The 18,151-nt window shown below is 57.1% G+C and overlaps 2 protein-coding genes across 8 annotated transcripts in view; one reads left to right on the top strand and one right to left on the bottom strand.

Moving 5' to 3' along the window:
• Positions 1-745: 745 nt before the first annotated feature.
• VPS9D1 (VPS9 domain containing 1) lies at positions 746-12,882 on the bottom strand. Of its 3 annotated transcripts, XM_026494554.4 has the most exons (16): positions 12,444-12,882; positions 11,081-11,156; positions 9,178-9,270; positions 8,915-9,077; positions 7,465-7,576; positions 7,329-7,391; positions 6,912-6,964; positions 6,721-6,808; positions 6,453-6,538; positions 5,580-6,097; positions 4,399-4,528; positions 3,979-4,187; positions 3,588-3,684; positions 1,908-2,012; positions 1,480-1,565; positions 746-1,350 (listed from the first exon to the last, which is right to left on the bottom strand). In XM_026494554.4, the coding sequence occupies exons 1-16, from the start codon at positions 12,540-12,542 to the stop codon at positions 1,343-1,345; spliced, it is 1,986 nt and encodes a 661-aa protein (XP_026350339.2). In that variant the 5' UTR covers positions 12,543-12,882; the 3' UTR covers positions 746-1,342. The 3 variants fall into 3 exon arrangements, with proteins under 3 accessions (XP_026350339.2, XP_026350338.2, XP_044238238.2); XM_026494553.4 differs by having other exon boundaries at positions 746-1,565; XM_044382303.3 differs by lacking the exons at positions 11,081-11,156; positions 12,444-12,882 and adding an exon at positions 10,958-11,068 and having other exon boundaries at positions 746-1,565.
• Positions 12,698-18,151, top strand: part of ZNF276 (zinc finger protein 276) — a 27,553-nt gene continuing 22,099 nt past the window's right edge. For 3 of the 5 annotated variants that reach the window (XR_008960081.1, XM_057314095.1, XM_026494557.4), the window contains exons 1-2: positions 12,805-13,455; positions 17,618-17,921. Coding sequence is in view for 4 of the 5 variants with exons in the window: in XM_057314095.1 (XP_057170078.1) it covers positions 13,245-13,455; positions 17,618-17,921 (515 nt within the window). In the remaining variant the exon portion in view is untranslated. The other 2 variants (XM_057314096.1, XM_057314094.1) reach the window with 2 other exon arrangements.

Genomic DNA, 18,151 nt, shown 5'->3' with positions numbered 1-18,151 from the left:
GTGGGGAGACAAAGGCAAGGTGTTGGGTGAATACTGGATTATCTGCTGTGGGGGCACTGACAGGCAGAGGACCCCAGGGATTCAGGTTGGCCTGCCCCAGCCCACTGGGCCCAGCACCCAACCATGGGGTCTTGACCACAGGTGCCCATTGGCCTCTTGAGTTGGCTTGCTGAGCTCAAACCCAGCTCTGCCATCATGATATGTAGCCTAGAGAAGGTGCTTCCCCTGTTCCTGCCTTGGTTCCTCATGGAATTCCTGGGAAGAAAGACCTGCAGAACTCCCAATAACCACCAAATCCCAATGCTGTCTCATAAGAGCCTTTTCCGGGGAACGTGCACACTGCTCCCATAACTGGCCCTGGTGTGGCTGGGCCTAAACCACCTGCCTCGGTGGGAACTCAGGTTTGCCAGGGGTCCCTCCTTCCCTGACCGATGCTGCCTGCAGCTGGGGCTGGGCTACCTGCTTTCTCCTCTTCAGGGGCGACACAGATCACGACTCAGGGCACCCGCGTATTTCCCATCTGGAGAATGAAGATGCTTCCCAAGAGCCCCTCGGGCCAAGAGGTCCAGTCCCAGGTCCTGCCCGACCCACTCAGGATGCAGAGCATGTCCTGTCCTAGAGGGGTGCAGCCCCAGAGGGTCTGGGAGGTGGTCTCTGGGACAGTCTGGCTCTTGCTGGTCGGCATGGGAGAGGGTTGTGCTACTCGGGCCTCCACGCAGCCAGTGGAATGGAAGCATGCGAGCTGTGCAGCATGAGACGTCAGTGACCTCTTTATTTCTGGCTGTGTCAGTGGCTGCCCGGGACATGTAACAGTCAGAGTGGACACTGGGATGCAGGCAGTCACTGACCCTCAGGTTCACATTGACCCAGAAGGGGACATGCAGGGATGGGAATCGGCCAGGGGTCCCAGGACGTCCAATGCCTACTGTGCCAAGGGCCGGAGTGGCTCAGAGGCCCCAGACACAGGCGGGTGCCCTGGAGGTGCCTGGGCTCCAGAGGAGAATGGAGTGGTCAGTGCCCAATAAGTAAACAGTACAGTTTCAAACCACCTGGGGCCCCAGGCCTTGGGTGGGAGGCAGGGGGTGGGGACAGGCTCTCTTCTTGACTCTAACAAGACACTGGGCCTGGAGCTGACACCGGGGAGGGGAAGGGAGAGAAACCAGACCTGCCCTCTGCCAGGCCTAAGGTCCCCCCATCGTTGAGTTGCTGGGGCTGTGAGGACACGTGTAGAGGCCCCAGGGGAGTCCATAGCTCTGGTGTTCCTGCACAAAGCCTCTCACGGGCCTCCTTCCTAGGAGCTGCTTCAGCTCCGCTCTGTCCTCTGACGAACAGAGGTGTCTCCTCAAGTCCCTGGGGGCAGATGTCAGGTTAGGACAGGTATGAGAGCTGCAGAGCCCCACCACAGCTAGCCTGCTGCCCCCGCCCCAGAGCAGGTGACCCCTGGATGGTCCTCAGTAGGTCCCGTCCTCCTCTACTTGCCCAGGGCCCCCCGGGGCAGCAGCTCCACGTAGCTCAGGGCGCTCTGTAGTGACGTCAGGCAGTAGCCCTCCTCTCCAATCAGGTACCTGTGTAGAGGTGGGCACAGGCAGCACCCGTCACCTCCAGGGGACGCAAGGAGGCCTCCAGCACTTTGGAAGGTGTGTCTGCCCTCATGGGGCAGGACCTGGACGCTGAGGTCCCACAGGGGTGTGTCAGGGAGGCTGGGCTAGAGGACAGCCCACTGCCCAGGCAGATACTGCTCAAGGTATGCCCCCCCACCCAGTGCCTGTTTAAGCAGTATGCTGAGCAAGGGGTGGTGGGCAGGGGCTGGGACAGGGGACCATGAGCCATGTGCACAGGTGGACCCCTGACCTGGGAGCATGTGCCCAGTCCCCCATGCTGGCCCAACTCCAGCTGGGGCCTCCTACCCCTCATGGATGAACTCCTCCAGGGCAGCACACTCTGACACCAACTGGGGGAGACCACTTCTCAGCACCACAAACGACAAGATGGGCAGCAGGTCGTCGGCACCACTGTTGGGTAGAGGCAGGGTAGGCTCCGGGGGCCAGTATGGCCACTCAATCCCCAAAACCCTGCAGCCCCCGGCTTGGCCTCTGGAGTGGTCTTGGGCTTGCCAGCTGCTCTCCCTGTGCCCCTCCTGCCCGCCTGCGTGGGGGAGTTGGGAGTGGACTCAGGTCAGCAGCGTTGGCAGCCACTACAGGCAGCAAGGCTGTCCCTGAATGGGAACCCTGTGCTGCAGAGCCCATGGCTGGACAAGGGGACACCCCCACAGTGCACGGGGGCAGCCTCAACCTCACAAGCTGGCCCTACAAGCCTGCCCACACCTGGGGAGCGGGACAACGGAGGGGATGGCCCACGTCCCGGGCAGCCTGCTGACACCTGGGATCGGAGCCAGGCACCTGAGATGCCCAAGAGGCATCTAGGGGAGCTAAAAAGGTGCCAAGGGAGGCCTTGCAGGGCACGCAGAACCCTGGCCCAAGGGGCCCACAGGTTGGTGGTCTCTGGGAAGAGCACGGGAACAAAGACTATGGCTTGAGTATGACACCAAACAGGAAGGCCTCACACGTGGTGAGCTCCTGCTCGTGGCCCTGCCCTCACCGCCCCAGGCACCTCATACCCGCAGGGACGTAAACCACCATACGTGTGACACCGTCCTCACTCCTCAGGCACCCAATGGAGAGAGGGAGCATGGGACTGCAGCTGGGACCCAGAACACGTTCAGCCCTAGACGTCTTACACCTACAGCTACTCACTCTGAAGCACATGGCAAACTGGTGAAGGGGGGCCCTCCACCCCAATCCTGCAGCTGAGGTCCTGTATCCTGGCCCTGGGATTGCTGGGGGTGCATCCATTTCGTTCTCCTTGGGTGGAGCTCTTCCCTGCTGATCTCATGCTCAACTCAGGCTTCTACCTGCCCATTACCCCCAGGCCCTGGGGTGTAGGTAGGTGCTAAAACCAACCCACCAGGTTCAAATGACAGATGTCTTCATTATAACACTGGTCTCTGGGGCAGGGTGGCAGCAGGCAGAGCCCCTGCAGGTGCCGAGGAGCTGCAAGCCCCAAGTGGAGGCCACGGCAAGGGGCTGCTGGCCCCAGGAGGGTTCAGATGAGACAGATAGAACCAGGCCTCAGAGATCCAGGTAGAGAAGACCCCTACCTCACCTCAGGAGAGTGGGGGCAGGGATGATGCAGGAACCCCAGGTCTGGGGGCTTAGCACAGGGAGCAAGCTCTTCACTGAGGCTGGGGCTGTTTCTCCAAGCACATGCTTCTGGGACAAGCAACCCTAAGTTTCACAGGTTAGCCAGGTGGTCCCTAACTCCTAAGAAGCTCTGCCCAGAGGGGTGGGAGGGCGTCATCCCATGGGGGCTGGAGCCCCTGCGGAAATGTGTACTCTCCTAGACGATGAACCCGGCAAAGCTCACTGGAGCAGCAGGGATTCTGGGGCCCAGGGGCCCAGAATCCAGGCGGAAACCTGAGGTCCCGGTGCTTGGGGCAGGACGGGAGGGCTCTCTCCACCCCCAGACCTCTGCAGGCAGTCCCCCACATGCTCAGTGCCCACCCCAGTCTGTGCACTTTTGGGACTCACATGGCTGCGGCACCCAGCTGGGGTCTGGTCTCAGGGGCAGCCTCCTGGGCCCGGTAGTAGTCCTCGGCACAGGCACAGATGACCCGCAGGACCCGCACTGTGGCACAGGAGTGAGGTCAAGAGAGGGCTGAGTGGAGCCGGTCCCCGGACAGCCCGGAGTCCACAACTCTCAGGCACCCAGCCCTGTCATGTCACATGTAGCTAGGCAGAGCTGAGAAGCTCCCTCCCGAAGGTCGTACGCTCACACCCCTTATGTCCCGTGAGACACACCCCCACGTGACAGGAGGAGGTCTGCAACTCAGGGCAAACACAGAGACTCCGGTCACCCTCTGGGATGCAACCTTATCTGACCATGTTCCCTCTTCTGTCCTTCCAAACTGCAACCCCTCACCGATGCACTCCAGCTTCTTCTGGGGGCAGCTCTCCAGGACCAGCAAGCCCAGCTCCTGGGCTGCAGCACGGTAGGGGTAGGCACCGGCTCCTGTGGCCTCCAAGTCCCGGGGGAGGAGCTTCCTGGGAATGCCTATGGTGGCTGGGGGTGCATTCCTGTAGAGTTCCATGCTCCTGCTCAGGGCAGCCTCCCGGAGGCGGTGCACACTCCTGGGACAGAGAGAGGCCAGGCTCAGCTGCCCAGGAGTCTCTGTCCCAGGGATGGAGGCAGAGCTAGAAAAGCCAGCTATACCCCTGAGTCACGGGGAGGGGGGTGGGGATTAGGTATCTGAGGGCGGTCTAAGAGTAAAGCACCAGCGGGAAGTGTGCCCCAGCGGTCATGGAGTGGAAGGCCCTGTGGGGACTGGAACTGTGATCATACCTATAAAGTGCCAGGAGCAGGGGCCACAGTGGAGAGAAGAAGGGCTCCTCGATGCAGGCCAGGCATCGGTCCTTGGAGGCGGCCGTATTCAGGCCTTCGAAAGCCAGGAGGGTCAGCGAGAGCAGCCTGTCTGCCGGGAGCAGAGCCGGCACAATGGCGCTGTGGGGACGGCTGGGCCCTCCAGCCCCAGGCTGGCAGCCCCTGGAGGTCATCCCCAGCCAGCCTGGGGTGCCCAAGTGGGCCCCACTCCTGCCCCCTCCTCTCCCACCCTCCTAGAGCCAGCTCAGTATGGACAGCGCCAGTGTTCTGGCTCGTGGGGTGGGGCTCTGTCTGAACCCCCCTCCACATCCCTCTCAAGCTCCCCGCTTCTGTGTCCATGGGGCCTGGGGTCCGTGCACCTAGAAGCCCCCAGAATCATGCCCAGCTCCCCTGAGGAACTAAGACAGGCTGAGAAAGGCAAAGGAAAGCCTCTTTCTGAAGGAGTTTGTTCTGTGGGAACCTGCAAGAACTTTAGATGTGTATTTAAAACAAGACCTGAGGCCTGGGGAGATGGGAGACCCATCCAGGTGACCTCAGAAGGCATTCCAAGTCCCCTGTTGGGACTCCCTCACTGGTTTTTAGAAAACTCTGAAAGCCTTCCTCCTTGGAAGGGACTTGGGAGTCACCAGCTACCCTAGGCGCTGACCCTTAGGGAATCCACACACTATTCTCAAAATGGAAAAGGCCATTGTCACCACCAGGCTGCACACACCTGATGGTCCTTGGTTTGGAACGACCCGAGTCCAACCCTGTGGGCCAGCCAGGACCACCTGGAGGCCAGAGGATCTGACAGTAGACCCTTCCCCAAACAGAAGGCTGGAATGGACCAGGCTGCACTTCCTGGTGCAGCCCAGTGAGCAGACAGCCGGTGGTGGGGGAGACCTTGGGCCCACAGCCGGCCCCAGCTGCTCTCAGAGCAGGCTTCCCTCCTGTCTGCTAAACACGGAGTTTGCCCCAGAGAAGGGTGGACAGAGCAGGCTCTGCAGATCAAGCCTGGCTGCCACCAACCAGAGGAGCCTGTCCTCCCCAGGGCCCATGCAGCCCTGTGAAAAGCTTTTCGTGGGGCACAGGCTTCAGAGCTGGAGCCGCCCCCTCCCCCCGCCCACCCGTCCTGCGGGCACGCTGGGCACGCTGGCCCTCACCGATGGCGTTGTGTATGTCCTTCACAGTGCTCTTCAGCTGCTCCAGCAGCGGCTCCTTCTTCACCCCCGTTGTTTGGGGCTCAGGTGGCCTCCCACGCCCCCGGCCCCACCCCTCAGAAGTAGCCAAGAAGTGTTCGAGGTCTTCAAAGGAGCTGTCTTTGCCCTGCACACTGGTCAAGCTGTGCGTCGAGGGTGAGGGAGGCCCAGCAGGGCTGCTGTCCGGCCCTCTGTCTGGGGGGGCGGTGTGGGGAGGGGGCGTAGGGGGACTGGCGTGGGTGCCATCCGGGGGCTGCGGGGCCAGGCTGGGCTCCGCTGGGGACAGCATGCAGTAGAGGCTCTGCGAGGGCCGGAGCCGCCGGCTTCCAGGAGCCAGCAGCCCGTCGGCGTCCAGGGGCAAGGAGCAGCATCCCGGGGCAGAAGCAGCACCCACGGCGCCCCTGCTCACGATGGGGTACAGCGCCCAGTACACTGCACACTGAAGCTTCTTCAGGAGCTGCGAGATGGGGTGGTCGGGAATGCTGCGAGCACAGGAAGAGGGTGGGGGTGCAGCGCTGTGGCCACACCCTCACCTGCTGGCCACCTGCCTACCATGCCCCACCGGCCACATTTCAGAGGAGTGACTCTTGCAGCTTCCTTATGAGTGAATGTGGCAGATAAAGTCTGACCCACCCCTCTGAGAAGGTAGAAGGCAGCTGCTCAAAGACCATGAGGGCGGCTGGATGGGATGTCTGCAACCCCAGCCCTTCCGAGGGAGCCTGTGGGCACCCCGTACAGCCACCCCCGATCTCCTCCTCTGTCCCTTTCCTTTCTGATCCTTTCGTCTGCCTGACGTCAGGGCCAACCAGGAGGTAGGGGGGCAGAAGGCCCTGGTACCTGAGCAGGTGGGACACCAGGCTGGTCACTAGCGACAGGTCCCCTGGGCTCTTCTTGAGCTGGGCCCTCCAGTGCTTCGGCCACTCCTGCAGGGCAGGAGACTTTGGAGAGCATGGCTGGGTCCTTGCGTCCTTCCCCACCAAGGCTGCACCCCAGGAGACCAACGCCACACTGTTCGTGCCCCCCGGGGACGTAGGGAAGACCCAATGCCAACAGGCCCTGGGAACAGCAACCCGTGACAGCCCCACCCGCAGCTCCTGGCACTCACATGGTCTTGCTCGTACTCAAGGATGGCGGCATAGAGGGCCCGCTGCTCCCGCTCTTCCGGGGTCAGGGCGACTTGACTGCAGAACCTCCTGGGGAGAAGGACAAGGCTGGGAGCCTCAGGGCTGGGGGGGTGGGGGCGGAAGTCCCCACCAGTCCACTCAGCTGTCCCCAGGCCAGTGGGAGGAGACACACCTGTTGGCTGCCTCCTGGAGCCGTAGCCGGCGCTCCTCCATCTTCCTCTGCAGCTGGGGCAGCAGAGTCAAGGCCGTGTGTGGTGGGGCGGCCCCCCACTTGCCTGCACTGAGTCCCTGGGCATCTGGGAGGTACGGTCAGGCCACGCGGCGCAGAGGAGGCGGTGGCCTGCAGACTGGTGCTCACTCAGGGAATGAAGCAAGCCCTAGCTGCCTGGAAGGTTGGAGGGGAGCCCGTGGGTGCTAAGAGGAATAAGAGGGCCTGTGCAGAGGCAGGCAGAGCAGGAGCCGTCCCTCCAGCACATGCCTCTCTGAAGCTGGACGAATTCTGTCCCCACCCCAACGCTGGCACCTTCACTTCCCACCTCACCCCCTCCTCCCTCAGCTTGGGACACCAGGGACAGAGGGGAAAGGATACTGTCTCCTCCCGGGCTTTGGCGATCACAAGGTTCTCCATCATCTGCCGCTGCAGGGACAGGGTCTGCAAGGGAAGGAGAAGATAAGGCTTATTTCTCTTCCACCACCGACCCAGACCCTCCCTGGGACCTGCTCACCAGGGATGTCTTCTGCATGGCCTGGCTGGGGTCCAGACGGGCCATCCGTGCCTCGTAGGCGGCCTTCAGCTTCTGATTCTGCAGAGAGGCCTCCTCTAGAGGTGTCAGCTCCCTGGAAATAGTGAAGAGCTGCTGTCCAGGCCTCGGAAGCTCTGGAATGCTCTGGTGACCTGAGGACCCTTCCTGACTGTACCCTGAGACCAGAAGGTGAGCAGGTGGTCATGGGGGCAGGCAGGAAATGAAAAGGAGGGAGGAGGTCTGGGGTGGACTGGAGACCTCTGCCCTGCTGACCAGGACCTGCAATTGCTAAGAGTTCTGATTTTTCAAGAGAAGCTGGACATTGTGCTTTTTACAGATCAGTTATGCATGTTTGGCCAAGAATGTGAAACCTTTTAAAGGCATCGTGTGAGTCAAACAACTAGATGAGCTTGCCACCCATTAAAGAGAGAACCATGTCTGCCTGGTAGAAACAGTCACCAAAAGCTACCCCCCGCCCCCTAGCAAGACTTTTGGCCTCACAGGTCTTCATGCTTTCATGGTGGGAGAGGGTCAGTTGTGAGGAGTCCAACTGAGGAAAAATTTGTGCTGGGATGGAAGTCTTGTGCCTGGTCCTGCCCCAAAACTGCACATGCAGGAGTGAGGTGCCTGGAACCTCTCAGTGGCAGTGGCCCCCAAGGCCTGTAGCAGCAGGGCCAGGAGGAGCCGGGCCTTGTCTGTCCTAGTGCAGATTCTTCTGACTGACGGTGTTGTCTCAGTTCCAGAAACTCAGACCCTGTTAGCTCTTCATATAATGCCTCTCCTGCTTTCTTTCTTTTCTTTTTCCGGAACTCCAATAATTTTGTGTTAGATCTTCGATCCCTCTCTCACTTTCTTTTTTCTCTCCCCCTCTTTTGACTTATTCTGGGGATCTATTGACCCTTTAACCAGTTCACTCATTCTTTCCACAACTATGTCTGCTCTGTTATAAAATCAACCGCTCATTTTTATGTGCACGTGTGGACTTTTGCTGCATGACGTAATTTGTCATTATTGTTTTCAGTTAAGTTTTAGAAACAATTTCGGTATTATAGTTTTCATTTTCTTTCTACTTGGCTCTTTACTTGCTGGGTCAGATTTTATGTTTTTTTTTGTCCCCTGGCACTGTTATCAAATGTGCTTTTCACTTCTGTAAATGTAGAGAGCATGGGGTTTTGCTAGCTGCCCCTGAATACTTACATGCTGTTTCTGCTCTTACTCTCTAAGTTTCTGTTTTCTTTCTGTGCTTGCTTATCTCTGACTGCATGTCATTCGTGCACGTGCTTCTGTCCAGAAGCGATCTGCATCTGTTTTTGTCAAGCCACAAGTCTGTTTCCATACTCGGACCCATTTTAACTAAAACCATTGTGGTGAGCTCACTTTGCCTGTACTTCGAACCCAGGCTCAGCCCACCTTCCCTTGTGCCCCCTCTTACTTCTTAGAACTCTGTGACTCTACCACCTGAAGCTTCTGGAAGATCTCAGGCGGCAGGAACGGAGATAGTTTCCCCCCTTCATCCGAGTATACCCGGCGATGTCGGCTGGTAGAGGAGGGGCCAGGAGCAGCTGTGGGCATGGCTGGCTTCAGGTGTGTTTTCCCTGCAAGACGTACATAAGCAAGGGGTACCATGGAGTCCAATGTTCCACAGAGATGCAGACTTGTGGGGGAATGCCCTAGGGAAATCTGCTGGAGACCCACCGAGCTTGGCAGCTGTCGACTGGGCCCTCTCCAGACACTGCTCAGCCAGTTTCAGCATCTTTGAGGTGTCCGGGGCCACAGTGTCTCCACCTTCTGGGGATCAAGAGACAAGGAAGCTGGTCACCATCGCCTTTATCGCTAGACAGATTCTTGCTGAGATAAAAACAAGGACAAGCCCATCCTCTCCTCATCTCTGATCCCTCTGCAAGCCCATCCCCCTCCTCATCTCTTCCTCCTGGGTCACCCCGGCCCCTCCTCACCTCTGACCTCTAGGTCACCTCATCTCCTCCTCATTTCTTTCTTTTTTTTGAAAGAGTTTTTATTTATTTATGTGACAGAGAGACAGCCAGCGAGAGAGGGAACACAAGCAGGGGGAGTGGGAGAGGAAGAAGCAGGCTCCTAGCCCAGGAGCCTGATGTGGGACTCGATCGCAGAACGCCGGGATCACGCCCTGAGCTGAAGGCAGACGCTCAACGACTGCGCCACCCAGGCACCCCTCCTCCTCATTTCTGATCATCTGCTGGGCGTTTACTTCTTGATGCTGTGTGGGCTCTGAGCTTGGCCAGCCCAGCATCTGACTGTGCTGTCATCCTGGCTGGACCATCGGATCTCCCCCCACCCCTTCCTCCCTAACCAGGCCTTTTCTCAGCAAGCACTTTCCTTGTACTTACAGCCCCTCCTCAACGTGGGCCTTGTAGTGACCACGGACCATTTCACAGAGACAACTCTACCACCTATTTCCTGCCCTCTGGCTGTGCTTGACCCCACCCCTGGCACATCCCCGGGCCTTCTGTTCTGCATTCCCTCCTCTGGGGATCACTCCCATCAGCAGATACAAGCCGCCACTCAACATTCTTTCCCGGACCCCACCAGCCGTAGTTTCTGACCCACCTACTGCTCCCATTACAGCCGGCCTCTCACTGCATCCTATTTTAGCCCTCTGACTCCCACTGAAACTCCCCTCGCTTATACTCTCATGTCGAGCCCTTCTCTTGAGGGCTCCTCGACCTCTTAGCATCTCTCTCTTCTAGAACACCCCCCGCCCCAGGTATACTGCTGTGCCTTCCTCCCAGCCCTCAATCTTGGAGTGCCCAGAGCTCTGCTAAGCTCAGCCTCTCTGGGGCAGCTCTGATTCTGGTGACTGCCACCTCTCCCCAACCAGTGTGGTCCCACACCCAGCAGGGCACTCAGCACCTCAAGCCCAACATACTCATAATGGAGCTTTCTGTTCTTCCCACACGAGTCTGCTCCTGCCACCCTGGACCACCCCTCTGCATCTTACTGTTTCCCCCAGAAGTTCATTGTTACCCCCCTGCCCCACCAAACAGTGGCTCACCACCCCCTCCAGCAAATCTGTGAGGTCCACCTTTAAAGAACATCCCCAAGCCCTTCACTCCTTCCATCTCCAAGTGGTCCTATCACGGCTGTCCTCACTGCGGGAGCCTCCTGGAGGCTCTGCTTCCATGCTGGCCTCCCTCCCACAAAGCCTCTACAACCTTCCCCTTACAACAGAACGACCCCAGTTCCACCCAAGGCCATGACTGCCCCAGTTGCACCTACACTCTCCTGTAGCCCGCATCCACTATCATCTCAGGGCCTTTGCACATCTCTCTGCTGGGAGTGTTGCCCCCAGTCCCTGACCTTTCTGCAGCTCACTCCTTCCTGGGCTGGTTTTCAATGTCCAGTCTCTGGTTATGCCCCATCCCCTTTCCATCCCCTGACAGCACCCATCCCTTCCTGCTCCCACATCACACTACGACAGCTCATGCTGAGTGCTCACCCATCCACCTTCTGCTAACAACCAATGGGTAGGACACAGGACGCCCCAGGCCTGAGAGCCACCAAGGCTAAGTTGTCCGTCATTTGTTCGGCACAGGAAGAGTGGTGAAGCTGAGAGCGGTACCTTTGGTGGTTTCCACTTCTTCCAGCAGCACCTGGGAGATGTAGTGGACGCTCCTCAGGTATTCTGCATACGCCTCCTGTGCGCCGGGAAGAGAAATGGCAGGGGTCAGGCCAGGAGGGGCAAACACTTCCACCATGCCTGCCTTGTGCTCTTGTGGGAGACATAGACACGGTGCTTGCTCATCTCCTGAATGTCACCTGAGACGTGGAGCCTGAGGTAGTTAGCTGGTAGTCCCTCCAGGTGCTCAGTAACGTCCTGCACAGATAGTAACCCTCTTCTCTTGCCTTGAAGGGAAACAGTGCCCAGCTGGACACCCGTTCCCCCCGCTCACTGCCTGTCCCCAGCACAGGAAGAACTGAGATTCTCCTTCAGAGCGCGCCAGGAAAAGAAGCCCTCACAGTCGCTGTCCCAGTTTACTCTGCAACAAGTTTCCTTCCTGGGCAACTCAGGGGCTCTTTAGTCAATGGCTTAAAAAAGAAACAACTTTCCTGGGAGGTTACTGAGGGACTGATGTTGCAAATCTCAGAATCACTTTCTGGCTTGGGTTCTGGGAAATCCCTCTCCTGAACCCCCTGAGCACGCCGCAATCTCCAACACCAGAATATTGCCGCTTTCCAGGGTCTGACCGTCTTCAGGGTTCCGAGTCAGAGCACAAGGCACTTGGAACTACCGCATGACATCTTGTGGCATCTCGGGTCTCAAATTAACCTTCTTGAGGTCTACAGCTCCGAGGTAAGGATAAAATGGATTCCAGAAAGGATTTCTGGCCTGTGGGGGCACCTGCGGTCCTAGAAACCTGACTTGGGAAAGCAGCACACGGAGGAAGCAGGATGCTTTAACGGGGCATAGGCGGCCCCTCCTGTCCGTGGGTAGTCCGCGGTGGCTCAGCCTGCTTTTCCAGCCGGCCGCCACCCTCTGGATTGACACCCACTCTCGTCACAAGCCACGCTACCCTGCCCGCATTGCCTTCCCCACCGGCGCGGCTGGAAAGACGCTTCACCAATGCGCCTCAGTTAACCCTTCGGGATTCTGCCCCTTTGGGGAATCCGACTAAAGCTACAGTGTCTTCCCAGAAAAACACGCACCACAAAGGGAATTGCTGGCCAACTAGATTTTGGAGGGCTGCTTCTCGAATCCCTTACAGATAAACCCGGTTCTAATTCCCGTCTTCGCAGACGGAAAACAGGCCCGGAGAGCGCTGGGAGCTGTCCAAGGTCGCAGCCGACGCCCGCGCCCCGCGCCCCCGGAGCCGCCGGAGGAGTCCGGGACGGCGCCCCCGCCCCCGGTCCCCGGCAGGCTGCCGCACTGGGGGCGCCTGGGGCCCCCGCGGCCCCCGCCCCCGCCTCGCTTTGTGTCGCCTCACCCGGGGCCGGTTGCCGGTGTCCAGTTCGATGGCGCCGTTGGCCAGCTTCATGGCGCACTGCAGCGGCTTCACCGCGCCGTCCCCGGCCGCAGCGGCCATGGCGCCGGGCTGGGGAGGCCGTGGCTACGGCGGCGGCAGCGGCGGCGCCGGCGGCCGAGGGCGGGACAGGCGGCCCGGAGACCGGAACGCAGCCTGCGCGGGAGCTGGCGCCGCCCGAGACGGGGACCGCCGGAAGGGGCGGGGCCGGCGCGGCTGCACTTCCGGTGGCCCCGGCTCCGCCGCTCCTTGCGCTGAGCTCCCGAGGCTGGAGGGGCGGCGGTGCCGTCACGTAGCTTCACGCAGTAGCTGCGAGCGCGTAAGTGTACCAGTCGGCACCCGCTCTCGACGTCTGTGACATGCCAAGCGCCTGGGCCGTTGGCCGTGCCGCCCCTGCCCCCTCTCCTGGTCTTTCCCTTCGCCGGCCCGCCCCTCCGTCATCGCCCCGCCCGCCCCTCCTTGCTTCGCCCCGCCCCGCTTCCAGGGAGCTGAACGGGGCCCAGCGGCGGCGTCGAGCGGAAACGGACGCGCACCGTCCAGCGGAGCGGACGCGCGAGGCTCTGGGCCAAGCAGGACGGAACCGGGCCCAGAGGCCGGGCCCAGCGTACACCGCAGGGCCGAGCGCAGCCTAGCGGAGCCGAGCGAAGCCGAGCCGGGTCGAATAGGGCCGAGCGGAGCCGAGCCGGGTCGAATAGGGCCGAGTGGAGCCGAGCGGGGCCGAGTGGGCCCGAGCGCCGGGGCCGGGCTGTAACTGCGGCCGCCGCCATGAAGCGGGACCGGCTCGGTCGCTTCCTGTCGCCTGGGGCGACGGGGCCGCGCGGGGGCTCCGGCGGCGGCGGCAGCGGCCGGACCCGAGGCCGTCCGGCCCGCAGCGGGCCGAGCGTGGACGAGGCCGCGGCCTTGGTGGCGGCGCGGCTGGGCTGGGGCCTGGCGCGGGCCCGCGGGGACCCGGGCGAGGACGGCGCAGACGAGGCAGGTGGGTCCGGCCGGGGCGCCGGGGGCGGGGGTGGGGCGGGCGAGGGCCGAGGGCGGCCCGCTCGGGGTGCTGTTTGGCAAGGCGGCTGACCCGCTGGTGCCCACGGGCCATCGTTAAGTCATTAGGACTGAAGGGGCTTCAGCTGGAGGGGCAGCGTCCGGAAGGGGTCTCGGCTGGAGGGGCTGCGGCCGGAGGGGTCTCGGCTGGAGGGGCAGCGGCCGCACCTGACTCGCTGGTTTTGCGTTGGGTCTTGGTGAGAACAGAACCCAGTGGGTTCCGGGCGGGAGGCCCGCGCCTGGCTGGTGCTCCCTGGGTGCGCGTGCCCGTGGCCTCCGGGGGGTGGTACTGTGCCCGCTGGGGACCTGGCTGCCCCCCTGGAGGCAGAGAGGGAGGGTCAGCGTCTACGCGACGCCGACCGGAGGCGTCTCCACGGCTGGTCTTGGAGCACGGTGTGAGGAGGATGAAGTTCCGTAGCTGCGAAGCCATGTGTTTACTTAAAAATTTTCTCTGTAGTTAGCGTGTGACCCTGTGTTCGTTTGGGGTGTGCAACGTACTGACGACTGGCTATTTGACATCTGTTGTGCGGGAATCGCCACATTGAGTCTAGGTCCCATCTGTCATCACACGGTGGCGGATTTTTTTCTTGGTTGAGAACTTGTAAGCACTTTACACTAATTGTAGTCACCATGCTGTACAGCATACATCACCAGGACTTAGCTTATCACCGGAAATTTGTGCCTTTGACCATCCTCTCCATCCCACTCTTCCCTGCCGTCCCCTTCTGGCCACCGCCAGTCTTCTCTCTCTGAGGTTCTGGGTTGTTGTTGTTGGTGGTGGTGGTGGTGTTTTTCCTTTTTTTATATTACACATGTAATATTATACATCTCTGACTTATTTCATTTAGCATAATATTATCAAGGTCCGTCTGTGGTGTCATAGATGGCAGGATGTCCTTTTTATGGCTGAATAATACTCCATTGTGTCTGTGTGTTTGTGTGTGCGCGCGAGAGAGAGCGCACGTGTGCACCCCCGCTTCACTTTTTTTGTGCATTAATCAGTGCATTAATTAATAGGTTGTTTCCACACGTTGACTCTTGTAATGCTGCAATGAAAATGGGAGTGTATGTATGTTTTTGAGTTAGTGTTTTCATTTCCTTTGAATAAATGCCCAGAAGTTGAATTGTTGGGTCAAATGGTAGTTTTGTTTTTATTTTTTAAATGATTGATTTGAAAGAGAGCGCACATGCGCTTGCAAGAAAGAGAGAACTCAAACAGGGGGAGGGGCAGAGGCAAAGGCAAAGGCACAGAGAGAAGCTGACTCCCAGCTGAGCAGGGAGCCCGACACTGGGCTCCATATCCGTGACCCCAAGATCATGAACCTGAGCCAAAACCAAGAGTCAGACTCTCAACCTGCCGCACCACCCAGGCACCCTTGGTAGTTTTATTTTTAGTATTTTGAGGAACCTTCGTGGAAGGTGTACCAATTTACATTCCCACCAACAGTGCCCAAGGGTTCCCTTTTCTCCACATCCTCATAACACTCGTTATTTCTTGTCTTTTTGATAATAGTCATCCTGACAGGCGTGAGGCGATAGCTCTTTGTGGTTTTGATTTGCATTTCCCTGATAATGAGTGATGTGGGGCACTTGTACACTTGTTAGCCATCTGTATGTATGTCTTCTCTTGAAAAACAGCTGTTTAGATCTGCTTTTTTTTTTTTTTAAGATATATTTATTTGAGAGAGGGACAGAGAGCGAGCAGAGGGACAGGGAGACAAGCAGACTCCCCGCTGAGTAGGGATCCCGGTGCTCGACTTGATCCCACAACGTTGAGATCATGACCTGAGCCAAAGTCAAGTCAGACACTTAACTGACTGAGCCACCCGGCTCCCCGGCTGCCTGTTTTTGTTTTGTTTTGTTTTGTTTTGTTTTAAAGATTTTATTTATTTATTTGACAGAGAGACAGCCAGCGAGAGAAGGAACACAAGCAGGGGGAGTGGGAGAAGAAGAAGCAGGCTTCCCAGCGGAGCAGGGAGCCCGATATGGGGCTCAATCCCAGGACCCTGGGATCACGCCCTGAGCCGAAGGCAGACGCTTAACGACTAAGCCACCCAGGTGCCCCTTGGCTGCCTGTTTTTTAATTGGATTGTGTTTTTGCGTTTGAGTGGTATTAGTTCTTTACATATTTTAGACATTAATCCTTTATCAGGTATATGATTGGCAAATATTTTCCCAAATTCAGTAGGTCGCCTTTTCGTTTCATCAATAGGGGTTTTCTTTGCAGTACAAAAGCATTTTAGTTTGATGTAGTCCTACTTGTTTATTTTTTGCTTTTGTTGCCTTTGTTTTCAGTGTTGAATCCAAAAAATCATCACCAAGACTGAGGAGAAGGAATTTACTGCCGGTGTTTTCTTCTAGGAGTTTTATGGTTTTAGGTCTCACATTTAGATCTTTAATCCATTTTGAGTTTATTTTTGTTTATGATTTAGGTGAGGGCCTAGTTTCATTCTTTTGCATGTGGCTGTCCAGTTTTCCAAGACCCATTTATTGAAGGGACTGTCATTTCCCTATTGTATATTCTTGCCTCCTTTGTTGTAAATTAATTGACCACACATATGCATGGGTTCATATCTGGGCTCTCTCTTCTGTTGCATCAACCTTTCTATTTTTATGTCATTACTATAGTATACATATTTGGTTACTGTAATTTTGTAATATAGTTTGAAATCAAGAAGTATGATATTTCTGGCTTTGTTCTTTCTCAAGATTGCTTTGGCTATTTTGGGTCTTTTGTGGTTCCATATAAATTTTAAGATTGTTCTATTTTTGTGCAAAATGCCACTGGAATTTTGATCAGGATTGCACTGACTCTGTAGATGGCTTTGGGCAGCACGAACGTGTCGACGGTACTCTGGTCCCCAAGCGCAGAATATTCGTTTGATCAGGATGGCACTGACTCTGTAGATGGCTTTGGGCAGCACGAACGTGTCGATGGTACTCTGGTCCCCAAGCACAGAATATTTGTTTGAGTCTTCAGTTTCTTTCATCGATGTTTTATAGTTTTCAGCATATAGGTTTTTCACCTCTTTGTTAAATTTATTCATAGGCATTTTATTCTTTTTGATGCATTTGTAAGTGGGATTGGTTTCTTAATTTCTTTTTCTGATAGTTTATTATTTATTTTGTGTCCTGCAACTTTTCCAGATTTTCATTCTTAGCATTTTTAGAGTCTTTTGATGGAGTCTTTAGTGTTTTCCATATATAATACCGTATTATCTGCAAACAGAGACAGTTTTTTACTTCTTATTTTCCTGTTTGGATATTTCTTATTTTTCTTGCCTCATTGCTCTGGCTAGGACTTTCGGTACTATGTTGAAGAAAAGTGATGAGAGTGGGCATCCTTACCTTGTTCCTAACCTGAGAGGAAAGCTTTCTGCTTGTCACTTGTGTGTATGTTAGCTATGGGCTTGTTTTCTGTGATCTTCGTTATGTTAAGGTACATTTCCTCTATACCTACTTTGTTCGGTTTTTATCGTGATGGGCATTGAATTTTATCAGAAACTTGCTGCATCTATCGCGATGCTCGTATGATTTGCACCCTTTGTTAACATGTATCACATTGATTGGTTTGTGGGTGTTGGACCATCCTTGCACCCCTGGAATAAATCCCACTGGATCATGGTGTACGAGCTTCTTAGTGTATTGTTGAATTTGGTTTGCTAATGATTTGGTGAGGGTTTTGGCAGCTGTGTTTGCCAGGGAATTTGGCCTTTAATTTTCTTTTCTTGTGGTGTCCTTCCCTGGTTTTGTTATCAGGGTAATTCTGGCCTTGTTGTAGAAGCACTTAGGATTCTCTGAAAGGTTTTCTGGACCATAAGGCCCTCCATTGAGCACAGCTCCCAAAAGGTTTTATGTTTAGCTGGGAGCCCAGAGTCAGAGCCCTGCCTTTGGCCCAGGCGTGGGCTTGTGTTTAAGGAGTATATATGGGGAAGCTCCACGGGGGGAGGGGGGTTCTTCTCTGCTCAGTGAGCTGGGAGGACAGCAGAGCATGGGCCTCATCTCCCCTGGGGCCATGTTGCTTGCTTCCTAGGAGCTTGTGTCTTCCATGCCCTGTGTGGCGAGCAGCCTCACCAGCTCACTTAATGTCTCCTGTGCTTGCTCAGGAACAGGCCGGGCTCTTGCCATGGGGCACTGTCGCCTCTGCCATGGGAAGTTCTCCTCACGGAGTCTCCGCAGCATTTCTAGCAGGGCACCTGGGCAGAGCTCAGACAGACCACCCCCAGGGGAGCGAGTTTTCATCAGGGACTTCCAGCATCTGCTGGGGGTGGCTGTCCACCAGGACCCAGCTCTGTCTCAGTTTGTCTGCAAGAACTGCCACACCCAGTTCTACCAGTGCCATGGCCTCCTCAAGTCCTTCCTGCAGAGAGTCAATGTCTCCCCGACTGGTCACCGGAAGACTTGCACAAAGTAGGTGTTCCTCCTTCATTCATTTGGTGGGCATTCAGGGGCCAAGCACCCTGCATGCTGGGGCTGTTCTAGGTACAGGGAGTGCTGGGGGGAGCCTCTGCAGTGGGAGATGCATCATGCCTAGAGCAGCAGACATGTGTGAGCACCAGTGTGACTGGTGTGAGGGATATGGACAGACATGCTTGGGGGAGGTGAGGGCCACGAAAGGTTCTGAGTGTAAGGAGACAGGA

This window comes from Ursus arctos, unplaced genomic scaffold (assembly GCF_023065955.2).
Source record: "Ursus arctos isolate Adak ecotype North America unplaced genomic scaffold, UrsArc2.0 scaffold_19, whole genome shotgun sequence".
Classification (NCBI taxonomy): Eukaryota; Metazoa; Chordata; class Mammalia; order Carnivora; family Ursidae; genus Ursus; species Ursus arctos.
Note: the sequence above shows the minus strand (reverse complement) of the source record. Positions and strands in the feature narration are given on the sequence as shown.